Consider the following 13,572-nt stretch of genomic DNA (forward strand, 5'->3'; position numbering starts at 1 on the left):
TGGATCGTTATCCCTAATATCCCTTGTCTTTCCCTTTCTAAAAAGCAAGATTGAAAGGCATAGGACTTACTTTAGGAACGAAAATAAAAGAGGGAGAAGAAAGAAAAGACAGCTAGGGTTCTATGACTAAGTTTGTGAGATGAGTTTAGGAACAGGGATGAGAGGAGAAAGATCAAAAGTATGAGAGTATGTGGCCATTACGAATGAAAATCGTAGCACAAGAATGAAATTGAATAAGGGCGATAAAAAAAATGGCATGCGGCACGCTGAAGATTAGAAGGAGCCTTAAATATGCATCATTAGGATTTAATAAGTAGTCGAGTCAGTTCTAGTCTCAATTCTCTTACCCGAATCTGACCGTATATAACCATCTAAACCCATTTTTTTTCTTATCCGTTTTTCTCCTAAAAAAACCAACTGACCCTATCCATGTTTTGGGCCTTCGAGTAACCCGATTTCAAACAGGCTTAGCATTTTTGGATAGTCCTAGTATTAACTACCGCAAAACTTTATTTTCCAACCAATTTGGGTCCAAAATGCTCAAAAATTTAATTGTGACCTTTTTATGTTAAATTACATTATATATATATATATATATATATAAAAGTGTAAAACTCAATTAAAATAAAGGTCAAACATAAATATGTGAGCTATAAAACGTGTCAAAATATATACTTTATGCACGCTAATACGGATGGTCGTGCATATGCTTCGAAGCATGATGCATTGGTTGTTGAGGCATGAGTGTGTTTGATCTATTTTTCAAATGTATATAAAACTCAATTGTAACTTTCTCATGTAAACTGTACAATTAATATAACAATCAATATAAAATCCATTTAAGTAAGAATCAAGCACATAAAAATATGCTACAAAACATGTCAAAATAAAGACTTATCATGTATGCACACTTTGAGATATGATAATTGCATAAACCTTTGAGAATCTTTATGTTTCATTGCCATTAACATGTATATAATTTTCAATATCTACTCCTCCAAAAAAGGAGAGAGGCTAAGTCAATATTGTTACTAAGAAAATAAAGAGAGTTATAGATTATACCTACTTTAAGTTAGTAAGAGAAGATTTCGTAGGTATGATGTCAAAAGAATTCAACTTTTGTAGTGCCTTTTTCAATCTATAGTGTATGTTGAATATAATTTAAATCTAGAGAAAAATCTCAATGGACTAACATGTGCTTGACATCTTTGATAACAATATAAGATTTTAGTCTTTATTTTTGCAACAATAAAAATGAAATATAGTAAGAACTTAATTTTAGTCTATATTTTTTAGTTTATGACTAACCTTTTATATTTGACATCCTTAAAAGCACTTATTCAAACTTAGAGAAAAATCCTAATTGACTAACATGTGTTTGACATCTTTGTTAACAACATAAGATTTTAGTCTTTGCTTGTACAATAATAAAAATATATATATAGTAAGAATTTAATTTTAGTCTATACTTTTTAACTTATGACTAGCCTTTTGCATTTTATATCCTTAAAAACACTCACATGAAAAGGAAAAAAATAAAAAGATAAAAAAAAAGGCACAAATTTTAACATTATTTAATACTTTTTGCATATATTCATGAACTTTCAATATAATTTTATTATTTTATAATTTTTTATAGACAAAATTAGGGAGTAAATACAAAATAATTTTTTTATTTATAACATGTTTTCGTTTTAAACTTTTTTCCTTTTCAGGTTGTTCTACATGGAACTTGTACAAATAACTCACTTTAGTTTAAAGAAACGAAGAAAAAAAAAATCTACTGCTCTTCTTGAATACAATTACACCTATATAAAATAACTAAGTTATCTTTTAAAGGTTTGACTATATTAATGAATAAGAAAGATAAAAAAGTATAAAATGGATAAAAAATATATATCAAAATATTATTAAAACTTGTATGAGGGTGGAGACGTAATCCTTCCTTTTATTTATATAGTTATAATTTGAATGATTTTTTTTTTATATTTAATTTTTTGACTTCAACTCTTATATTTTTCATTTACGGTAAAAATACAAAGGGCTTGCTTTTTCTCATAAATGAAAGAAAATTTTAATAGGCATATAAAAAAATTGAACATGAAAAAATAGTTTTGATAAAAATTTGAAAGAAAAATATTCATTTCATAGTAGTTCTTCTGCACTCTCTTATATCCTCTAATAAAAATTTATTGAATTAATAGGTATTTTTTTAAAAATATATATAATTTTCTTGAAAAAGGATTTAAAGTAAGTATAATATAAGTGTGAAACTATCCCCCCTTTTCTTTTTTTTTTTTATCTCCATAGCTTACTCATTCACCATCCATTTTGTTATCAACATTCTATTGATCAATGGGATATGCCCCCCAAAATATCAACCTTTGGTGGTGTTTATACTATATTCATATTCATATATTTTAATACAGTTGCTGTTACTCTTCATTCATGTCAACTCATAATTATTGTGCACATCAGTTCGCAAACTAAAAAAAGAAAGTAGGTAATGAAATAAAATAAAATAAGCTCCTTTATTTCTTTAGTAAAAAAAATAAAAAAAATAAGTCCCCTTAATTGCATTTGTTAGATCCTTTGCATTGGGCCCATTGAATAATGGCCTGGCCCAATCAAAAAATTGATAGAGAAACCTCTGAGTGCCCGTGGAGAGGCCCAGAACGGCATCGCCATTTTCTTCATTTCCTTGTTAGGAATCAGAAGACCACAGGCAAACTCTCTCTCTCGACAGTTCTAACAACAATGGCAGTCGCGAATCTGCAAAGGTTGTCCTCGCAAGTGCATCGCCTCCAATCTCTCTCCTTGTTTTCGAAATCCCTCATATCTCGAAGCTCCTCTTCCTCCTCGAAGAAGGTATCAGACCGCATCGTGAAGCTTTCAGCAATCGACTTCGAGGGGAAGAAGCACGAGGTGGTGGGCCTGGCGGGCCATACCCTCCTGAAGGCCCTAATCAACAAGGGCCTCATCGACCCAAACGCCCACCGCCTTGAAGAGATCGACGCCTGCTCCGCGGAGTGCGAGGTGAACATCGCCCAAGAGTGGCTCGAAAAGCTCCCCCCTAGGTCCTACGACGAAGAGTATGTCCTCAAACGCAATTCCAGAGCTAGGGTCCTCAACAAACACTCCAGGCTCGGTTGCCAGGTTCTCCTCAACCACGACCTTCAAGGTATGGTCGTTGCCCTACCCAAACCTAAGCCCTGGGACACTTCCTAGTTTGCTCCCTCCAAACCGCAATTGATCTTTTTTTTTTCTTCTGTTCAATAATGCGATCGTTTGAAGAAAGAGCTGAGCAGAACTTGTTGAACCTTGCATTGGTTTATTATTATATTTTGGGCGTTTTAAACTCCCTAGCCTGTGATTGGCCCGCTATGAATAACTCTTTGAAATCGTGTGTTTTATTATTATGTGTAGAATTGTTAATGATGGCTCCACTGCTCTTGCTTTGACTTTTGAGGTCGTTTTGTGGCTTTTCTTGATTCTCTTCCACCTATGTTTTTTGATGATGTAGAAAAAGGGAAAATGTAGAATCCTTTTTTAGGTGGAGGAATTTGCAAATGGGCAATGAGAGCTTTTATTTCTTGGGAGAATTATGCATTAGTGTTTCGTTATGAACCTGTTTGCAGTGTACCATGGTTGATTGCAAGTGTGATTGAACGAGCAAATGCGTTGGCCATCTTTGGATGATGTTAACCACTCTCTTGGTTAGTCGTCTGATGTATATATTTCCTTGGATCCTTAATTTTAAGTCTGCGTATTTGTGATGATATTTTTCCCCTTGTTTATGTGAAAATTGGGAGAAGGCCCATAGTTAGCCCTATGCATTCATGTGAGAAAAAACTGATTATGTCTGATCTTATACACCATGGCTGCTAGAGAGAAACAGTGGCAAAATAGTATATACATATTTGACCGGAGATTCAAATCTTAAGGGCATTTAAGAGATGCATCCAAACGGTTTCTGAACGTAGCTTTTTTGCAGTTTAAAATTAATTTTGGAAGATTAACCTTGCAACTTGTTTTGAAACACTCGTGTATTGGCTAAGGCCTTGTTTGGGTGAGCTTGTAGATGATTTCTTATAAGAGAAGAAAAATAATATGAAAAATGAATAAAACTTTTCTCAAAAGTTCACAACAATTTATCGCCTGAAGTTTTAGAGAAGTTAAATGAAAGAACTTCTCAAAAAATAGAGAAGCATAAGTTGATTTTAACTTATGGGAGGAATTTGATTCATTTCACTAAATTTTGACTGAGTATTTATTGAAAAATATATTCAAACTGAGCCTAAGTTTTAACATGAATAATCTTGTGCTTATTGTCTCAAGGATCGGCGTATAAAATTGAAATGCATTGGGGAATGATTAAGTAGAATCAGGACAGTATGAAGCTATAATGCAGAAACCTATTATTGAACGAAATTGAGCTGTGCAATTGTTTTTGCAGTTAATTAAAGAAGTTTGTTATTTGCAGCAGCAAGGCATCTTTTATCTGTGATTATTAAGATATGTGAGGATCTCAACCATATAAATTGTGTGTCTTGATTGACTTAGTGTGCTTTAAGCTACTTAAAGTAGTTTTGAATTTTAATGGAGCACTTGTTTCTTTTGAAAATATGTGTGCCCTTCCAGGTGCAGGAATTTCTAGAAGTGTTATATACTAGTGCATGAAGAATGTGACAAATCAACAAAAAATTGTGATAAATTTTATTAACCTTCCGTGCATTGCTTATCCTTCAGAATATAATGATGATTTAATTTAGTGATGATTTATTAAGTCACAATTGATGTAATTTGCTAGCAGGCTGCAAATTAACCTTGATTGTATATCCTATGTGTAGCTAAAGGTACTATGGCTTCCTCTCAATTTTAAGTCTTATTTAATGAATATAGAATAAATCGATTTTTGATTAAGATTTAAGAGAGTGACATTGCATATCATTTTGTGAATTGTCCAAAATTTTTAGTCATTGTATTGTGGTGTGAGTATTTGTAATGAGGTGGGTTAGAACCTGGACCTGAATTTGTTACTGATTCCCTACCCATGCTTGGTTGGGTCCATCCTTCTCTTACGAAGTTGTGAACTCCCAAAATGGCAATGTAATTACTAATACGTGCATGATACACCTTGTATCCAAGGAATATTTTACTTTGTAAAAGAAAATTTTGCCTGATACGTTTAGGATAGAGATACTTTGAATAGGAATAGAATTACATACAGCTCAATATTTTCCTATTTATAACGCTTTTGTAAATAGTAAGGAATTATGTTGCGGTGGAGCTATCACTGGAAATTATCAAATTCCACAGGTGTAATAGGTGCTGCACTATGCTTGGTGCAATGCCTTATTTTATATCTGCAACAGTGTTGTGTGTTTTTTTTTTTTGGGGCGTGTGGTTTCATATAAAACCGTATTTTCCCACCCACATTTATGTTCAGTACCTGTGACGAAATCCTAAATCTTTGAAGAACCCCCACCCTTTGCCAGCATCTTTCCCACCATCCCCTGTGCAGTCATTTTCTGGCAAGCTCATCACCTGAATAACCTTGCTCTGTTTTATCCATGCTTTTGTTCTATCCTTTCATCTCTGAAATAAGTTATTCATATCTGTTTTTTGTTCCTGTCTAAGTTCGTCCCTATATTTTATTTTAATTGGGGGTATTGTCTTCTCTTTGATATTATGACTTATGAACACTAGTTATGAATGTCTTTAATATATATATATATATATAATTTTTCAACATGTATGTGTAGCATAAATTATGTAATGCTTATCTCAACTTGAAAACAATGTTCATCCTACTATCCTGTAATAGCATTTTCTGGGTAGGCCATCCGTGGATATTATGATTTATGATGCTTTTTGTATTCTGACATGCGTTGGGAAAACATGTACTTTGTGACTTGTTAAAAAATATAATTTTATTTGGGCAAAGGAAGATATGTGACTCTGGTTTTCTATTACGAATCACAACCCCCCGGTAATAAATCCCGGTCTTGATCAAATAGTTGAATTTTGATAATTTGTTTGGATCTCCAGTTCAGGTTCAATTGGTAGTCATACGAAAGGATTCTTTACGAGTCTACCACGTCAACATGCTAATGAATGTTTTAGCAGGGTGATTGCTTTCCTTTTAAGATGTACCTGTTTGGTTTGATAAGTGAGAAGCTATTATCTATATAAAAGCTGATAATAATGAATTTATTCCTTCATTTGGCATCAGTTTACATAAATTTATACTACGTAACACTTCTACAATATTTTTTTTTTTTATTTCTCGATTACATTATTCATCTTATCTCATACGTCTCTTAACCTTCTTATTTCGCTTGTGCGTAGAAAGCTTTGTAAAAGGAACTCTAATTTTATTATTATTTTAACTTGATGGTCTTATGGTCTTACAATAACAAGTCACTTTTCTTTTTCCGCTCCTCTTTCTTGGAAACATAACGAAGGGTTTTTTCCCCCTTAATTCAAATCTTACCAATCCTTTGCACCAAAAGTTTTTTTCGTCAATGTTTAGAAGTATATTAATATTTTTTAACCAATACTCTTAACATTTGTCTTATTGCCATTGTTCCTATTTCGGTTTAGAGAGGAAAAATTGTTCTCATTTATCTGTACATATATAATTTAAGGCAATATTAATTATTATTTTTCAATAAATGTCTTTTTGTTAATAAGGAATTGAATGTTTAGTTCTTGTCACAACGAGATCTGAATTCGTAAATTAGTTGAAGGTGCAATAATGCACTCAACTAAATGTTGCAATTGGCGGCGACCTTTGTCATTGATGCTGCGTCTTGATTTCAAGTCTTTCTAAATTAGTAACTACTTCATATTTTTCCAAGCTAGTTTTCGATTCAATACTATTTCCTGCCTGACTCACTCTAAATCCAAGCAAATTTATATGAAAGATGAATTATTATATTCTTTTTATTTTTTTTGTCCAACTATCTGTTCCCTCTATAAATTAGCATTATCTAACTCTATTTTCGGCAGAAATGGTACCAATCACTCCACCATTGTTTAATGGCAGACAATGTAGTTTACATTTATTTTAAATAACATGTCACAGTTGTTGGCACACTATGTTAAGTTGCTTTGTGGCATAGAGGATGTTGGAACAAACAGGACCAAGCAGGGCATAGCTAGTGGCATAGGAGTCCACTATTTTTTAATTCTATAAGCAGACGTTGGAAGTTGTCAACCAAATCAAAGATGTTGCACAGGTAGCTCGGGATGTTATAACACATTCATTGCCAACGTGGTCATGCACAAGAGGAGAAGCATCCTCGAGAGGTTGCTCCATGTTATTAGTCACGCAAGGTTGCTCGAAATGTAGCTGACAAAATATACAAGACAACAATTAGTTTTAATGACATACGCGAGAACAAGTTAAGTATGATGAGTTCTAAGAAAGCAATGAATCCATGGCAAGAGAAAACGAGGAGAGGGTACAGTCACTGCACAAGTAAAGAAGGAACGTGGAAGAAGATAATGTGGGCTTTCTCCATGACGCTGAGCTGAGGAAGTCATCACAAAGCTCATCTAGTTAGCATTCTCCAATGCTTCCATCGCACTCCTCCAATCACGCTTGTTACTTGCACTTGAACATGTCCAAAAGAAGTCCTTTAATTCTTTTTCTCTGAATTTTTGGTCAAAGTTTTGATACATATGGGACACACAAAACCTATGCTCAGAATTTAAAAAAGCTCTTTAACAACGTGAACTAGCCCTCTTTCCCTATCTGAAATAAAGGTCCAATTATCTATCCCATGCCCACATCATCCATCGTAAAAACTACTTTCATGAGTGATACCTTTCAACTTTAACAATTATCATAGCTACTAGCACCATATTATCATTGTCATACTTTCCCATAACAAATAGTAATTACCCACCAAAACAAATCTTCAAAAAGCAACCATCTAGACCTATAATTGGTCTACACCCATCCAAGAATCCTTGCTTGCAAGATTGAAGGCATCTTTTCAAATGTATCATTCTCGATAAGGGATGACTTGTCAAGTTCTATCTTCATCATGCTTCATAGATTATACCACAAATTATGAAATTGCTCCATGTTTGTATTGTGTATATCTTCTTTCTCTTTTCTCTTTGCTCTATACACCTTAGATGATGTGACATCCATTATTAGATTTCTTCGAACATCATTATAAAAAGAAATTAAATTGCATTGAGGGTCATCTCTGACTTTAAATTGATACTTTTGGCTTAAGTACATTGTTGTGACATGCTTCTTGTTATACTTTCTCTCACATATATGCTCCCCCTTCAAAGTCTTGATTTGAAAAGTGGTAGTCTTTTGAATTTAAGAAGCATAGATCCCATGTGCAACCTTGGCAATAATTCTATAAGAATCATTTTTTATCTAGCTAACTTTGTGCCCCTCTATCATATTCCATTCCTTTAAAACTTGCCTAAATATGCCAAAGTTCTTAAATTTTTTGCCTACCTTTAACTCAAATTGATGTTTATTAAACTCCACATTGGGATCCAAGTCAAGATATTCATTAAGCTTCTCACCATCAAACTCAGTAGTGTCTACCAACTCTTAATCAGTAATTGTTTGTTGACTCATTCCAGTCACTTCTCTCAAATTTGTTGTCTATTTATTCACTATGAGCACATAATGCATCCCCAATATGAACTAATAATTGTTCACCAGCATTGCACTTCATGATAAAAATATCTTCATTGTTTATTGTCTCGGAACCTACTAACCAATTAGGCTTATTATTATTTTTGCTTTATTCTACATTAGCTTCAACTATACCACATGCAAAACATCTTCATTATTATCATCTATTTGACCAATATTCATACCTTTTTTCTTGAAATGTTATGTTACATATATGTGGAGATGGTAATTCAAATTCTTGTTCTCCACTTGCAATAAAAATAATGATGTGAGTCATTCATTAGTTCAATATCATTATTTTCTATAAGGGATAATATGCCACAATCTTCCATATTTACATTAGGAATACACCACTAAAAGGTGGCATTAGTTGCATCAGGTTCCACATGATTTAGCATATTGAATAATCGCATCAATGATAATTTATTTAGATCTTCCCCTTCCAAATGCCTATTTTGTAATTTTTTGTGAGAAATGTTTGATTGTTCTGAAATTGCCTCCAAAATATAAGTGTATTTCAACTAGTTCTTTTTTCTTATCTTTTGTTACACAAAGAATAAAATAAAAATGACTCACCCATGTTAGTTGTCCTCACAAACTTTATATAAGGAGAGAGAGAGAGGGAGTGCATAACCAACACAACTACTAACATGATGTACACCACATTGCACTACAAGATATAATATTATAATGAATATTAAGTTATTTGAAAATTCCTACAAATTTTTTTAAACTTTGACCCTATAGAATTTAGGGTTTCTCAAGATTATTTTTTGTTTTCTTTACTCTTTTTTCACCATTTGAAAGTATAGATAGGGAAGAGTTTAATTTTTTTTAATTTATATAGAGGTTATTAAATCAATTTAGCATAAAATTGTTAAATAAAATGAAGACAGGTAAGAGTTTTATTTCAATCAAAACTACAAGGAGTTCACTAGTAGATTTTTAAATAATAAGGAGTTAATTTAAATAGTATAAAAATTAGAAAGAGTTTTTATTATTATTTTACCCTTATTATATCAATATAACTGTGCCTATGACCTCTTAGTCGGTCTCAAGACAGAACAATATTATGTTAGAGCTAAAATCGTCACCTGAAATTTACACATTGTGTGGATCGAGTTTAGTGTCAAATGAGTTAGGGTCGTTGCTTGATACCTAGATGTAATGTTAAATGAGTAAAGGTCCAAACATTTGGCTAGACAAATATGGATAAAGAAGTTAGTTTAGAAACACATATTTAGGTTTGGCTCATGGAATATTGGTATTTTGATAAGAAAGTCATTTGAAGTGATGGACACTAATTCATAGAAAGATTAACATCATGTGCCTTCAAGAAACAAAATAGGTAGGAAATAAGGCTAAGGAGCTCAATATTTCAAGTTTCAAACTCTAATACATAGGAAATGTCAAGGGAAAGAACATAATAGGCATAATTGTGGATGATAATTAGAGAAAGAACGTAGTAAAGATCAAAATGATTGAAAATAGGATAATGTCTTTGAAGTTATTGGTTGTACAAGACACTATTAATATCATTAATGCTTATGTTCCACAAGTTGGATAGGAAGTCCATTTGAAAGCAAAGTTTTGGAAGGATTGAGAGGGGTTGATCCAAAACATCCTACAAATTGAAAATATTTTCATAGGTGAGGATTTTAGTGGACATGTTGGTCAACACAATATAGTGCTAACATCATTTGGGACAATATGGCTATGAAGGTAAAATAATTGCTAAAAATATTTTAGGTAAATCTAAAGGTTTTGGATCAAAAGACAAAGAATCATGGTGCTGGAATGAAAGTGTGCAATAGAATATTAGAGGAAAAATAGTGTACTTTAAAACTCTGCATACAATAATGCTGAAATTTGAACAAGGTATCAAAAGACAAGAAAAGTAGTGAGTGAAGCAGTTCTAAGGCTTTTAAACGGTTCTATCAAGATCATTAGTCAAAGTATAGGAAATGAGGATTTATAAACTTGCTAACAGTAGAGAAAGAAAATCTAGAGATTTAAATCAAGTTAGATGTATTAAGGATGAAGAAAGAAAAGTTTTGGTTTCGAATCAAGACATCAAAGACTAATGGGAGAAACATTTCTATAAACCTTTTAGCAAGGACAAGGAGCAAGTGGAAATATAGGAAGATTATAAATGCAAACGAACAAGCTAAATTTAACGTATTATCGTAGGATTCGAGTTTGAGAAGTAAAAGAAGCTCTTAAGAGTATAGAGAATGGTAAATTGGTTGATAAACATCCTTATATAAGTTTGAACAAGTTTGGGAAAATAATTATAGGACTTACTAAGCTTTTTAATAAAATTTTGAGATCTTGAATTTGTTAGATGAATGGAGGAAAAGCACTTTGATTCTTATATTTAAGAACAAGGATGATATCTAAAATTGTGCAAATTATAGAAGGGTTAAATTCATGAGTCACACTATGAAGTTGTGGAAAAAAGTGATTGACTATAGAATACGGGAGGAAATTGAAATTGCAAAAATTAATTTGGTTTTATGCCAAGAAGGTCTACAACATAAGCTATATATATTTTACAAAAAATGATGAGAAAAATATCGATACAAAGAAAATGATTTGTACATAGTTTTTATTGACTTGAAAAAGCATATGATGAGTACTAATATAAGTGCTATGAAAGCTTTAGAAAAGAAAAGGGTCCATGAAGCATATATTTAGGCTATATAAGACACATATGAGAGGGTAAGAACTTCCCAATTGGAATAGGTTAACATTAAGGCTCCACTTTGAACCCTTACTTGTTTAATCTAGTTTTAGATGTGTATACAAATGACATACAAAATATTATCCCTTAGTGCATACTATTTGCAGATGATATAGTGTTAGTCAAAAATTCAAAAGAAGGGGTTAATGTTAAACTTGAGTTATAAAGGGAGACTTTAGAATCTAAAGGTTTCATTTAAGTAGAAGTAACACATAATATATGCATTGTAGGTTTAGCTAAAAAACAAGATGAAGATCATGAGTTGAAAGTTAAACTTGAAGATGATATTATACCACAAGTTTTCAGTTTCAGGTACTTAGGATCGATTATACAAAATAATAGAGAATTCAATAAAAATGTTACTCATAGAATACAAGTTAGGTGGTTAAAGTAGAGAAAAACATCAAGACTTATTTGTGACCATAAAATACCTATCGACCTGGAAGAAAAGTAAGGTTTTATCGTACTGCAATATAACCACATATCCTATATGGTAATGAATGTGGGGCCTTAAAGGAACAACATGAGAAAAAAGTGGAAGTGACAAAAATGAAAATGCTAAGGTGAATAAGTGAGCACACAAAAAAAGACATGATACAAAATAATAGTATATAAGAATATTGGAGTAGCACCTATAGGAGAAGATGACTAAAAATTGTTTAAGATAATTTGATCATGTGTAAAGAAGATCTTTGGAAGCACTAAAAAGGAGAGTAGATTACATGACTCATAATTCGGTAAAAAGGAGTTGAATAAGACTTAAAAAAATCTTAAATAAAGTTATTAAAAAAGACTTTTTGATTAACTATATTTTTAAAATTTTAGTTTTTAATTGAATTCAATGGCGTTGTGTAATCTATATAACTAACCTCACATAATAAAATAAGGATTGGTTGTTGATGTTTTTGTTGTTGTATCTTTATCATATCAATATCTATTATTCAATCTCTTTTTAGTTTTTATAAATTTGAAAGAATTTGTAAGAAATTATGTTGAAGTAATACCAATTAAAAAAGAAAATGTCATTTAGTTTCTCAGGAAAAAATTTGTAGGTCAAAGATGGAAGACATATGATTTAGGAATTTAACAATAAAATTGAGAGGTTTATACATTTCAAAATCTAAGCTCACAAGAATTAAATCATAAATCTTATGGACTCAAATTTTAACATAATTTTGTAATTTTCAATTTAAATAGTCATGTTAAATCTTTTACTGTGTAGAGAGGGATTGTTTAGTCTTTAAAAATATGTTAAAGATAATTTTTTTTTTGGTACATTAAAAATGATAATTATATTAATATAATAAAATATTTTCAAAGTCTATTTCATGATTTACTCTCCTTAATTTTTGTATACCTAATATATCTGCATTTTAAGATCTATTTTTTGTTAAATTAAATTATCGTCATTTATCTTATTTAAAATTTTAGTTTACACTTTCACTATGCTTGTTGACCCCAATGCAACGCTCCATCAGAGCCCATGCTGTTAGTCCTTTGCTGTATTCCTCCATCACCAACCACCGAACCAGCTTTTCGTTATTGGCAGAGTGGGAAGGACAACGGAGATTGTTCATGTGAAGTTGGGATGGTTAGGGTGATTTTAGTTAGATCGTAAGGCTAAGAAACAGGGACGACCCACTTTTTTTGTGTGCGCGCGCTATAATATTTTATTTATGAGTTAATTGTAATTTCTCATGGATGGCCCAAAAGTTATTGGAATCATTGAAATCACTTGCCTACTCTTTTTTTGTCACTTTATTTATAAATTTTAGCCTTTATTTCATTTACTTTTTCTTTTTCAACAGTCTTACGAGTTGTTGCTCTTTCTTTTTTTGGTCTGAAGGGTTGTGCTCTTTCAAACTGGCACTTTACTTTTTAATATCCTAAGGATCCAAAATTTACGACCAAAGTCCCTTCCTTATCTAAGTCCAAGCACCTGAACATGAGACTTCGTATTGCAAATTAACAGATACTACTAATCAAAGAAAAAGTACAAAGAGAACTGGAATCCATTAAATCACCACCAAAAAGAGTGTTGTTTTAACATATTTTATTTGTTCAAAAATATATTGACAAATTAATCAAGGCCTTGAGCCCCTAGCTAAGGCTCCATCAAACTAAACGTAAAAGCCTTGGAAACTTAACAGGA

At 31.8% G+C, this 13,572-nt stretch overlaps 1 protein-coding gene across 1 annotated transcript; it reads left to right on the top strand.

The window, feature by feature from the left end:
• The first annotated feature begins 2,668 nt into the window (after window positions 1-2,668).
• On the top strand, window positions 2,669-4,918 carry LOC113850445 (rhodocoxin). The gene is made up of 2 exons (XM_027480999.1): window positions 2,669-4,519; window positions 4,642-4,918. The coding sequence occupies exon 1, from the start codon at window positions 2,758-2,760 to the stop codon at window positions 3,226-3,228; it is 471 nt and encodes a 156-aa protein (XP_027336800.1). The 5' UTR covers window positions 2,669-2,757; the 3' UTR covers window positions 3,229-4,519; window positions 4,642-4,918.
• Window positions 4,919-13,572: the final 8,654 nt, after the last annotated feature.

The sequence above is a fragment of the Abrus precatorius genome, unplaced genomic scaffold, assembly GCF_003935025.1.
Source record: "Abrus precatorius isolate BTA unplaced genomic scaffold, Abrus_2018 Scaffold9, whole genome shotgun sequence".
NCBI lineage: Eukaryota > Viridiplantae > Streptophyta > Magnoliopsida > Fabales > Fabaceae > Abrus > Abrus precatorius.

What these genes read in the sequence shown, in the direction of transcription:
- LOC113850445 (XM_027480999.1), top strand. Translation starts at nt 2,758, where the DNA reads ATGGCAGTCGCGAATCTGCAAAGGTTGTCCTCGCAAGTGCATCGCCTC.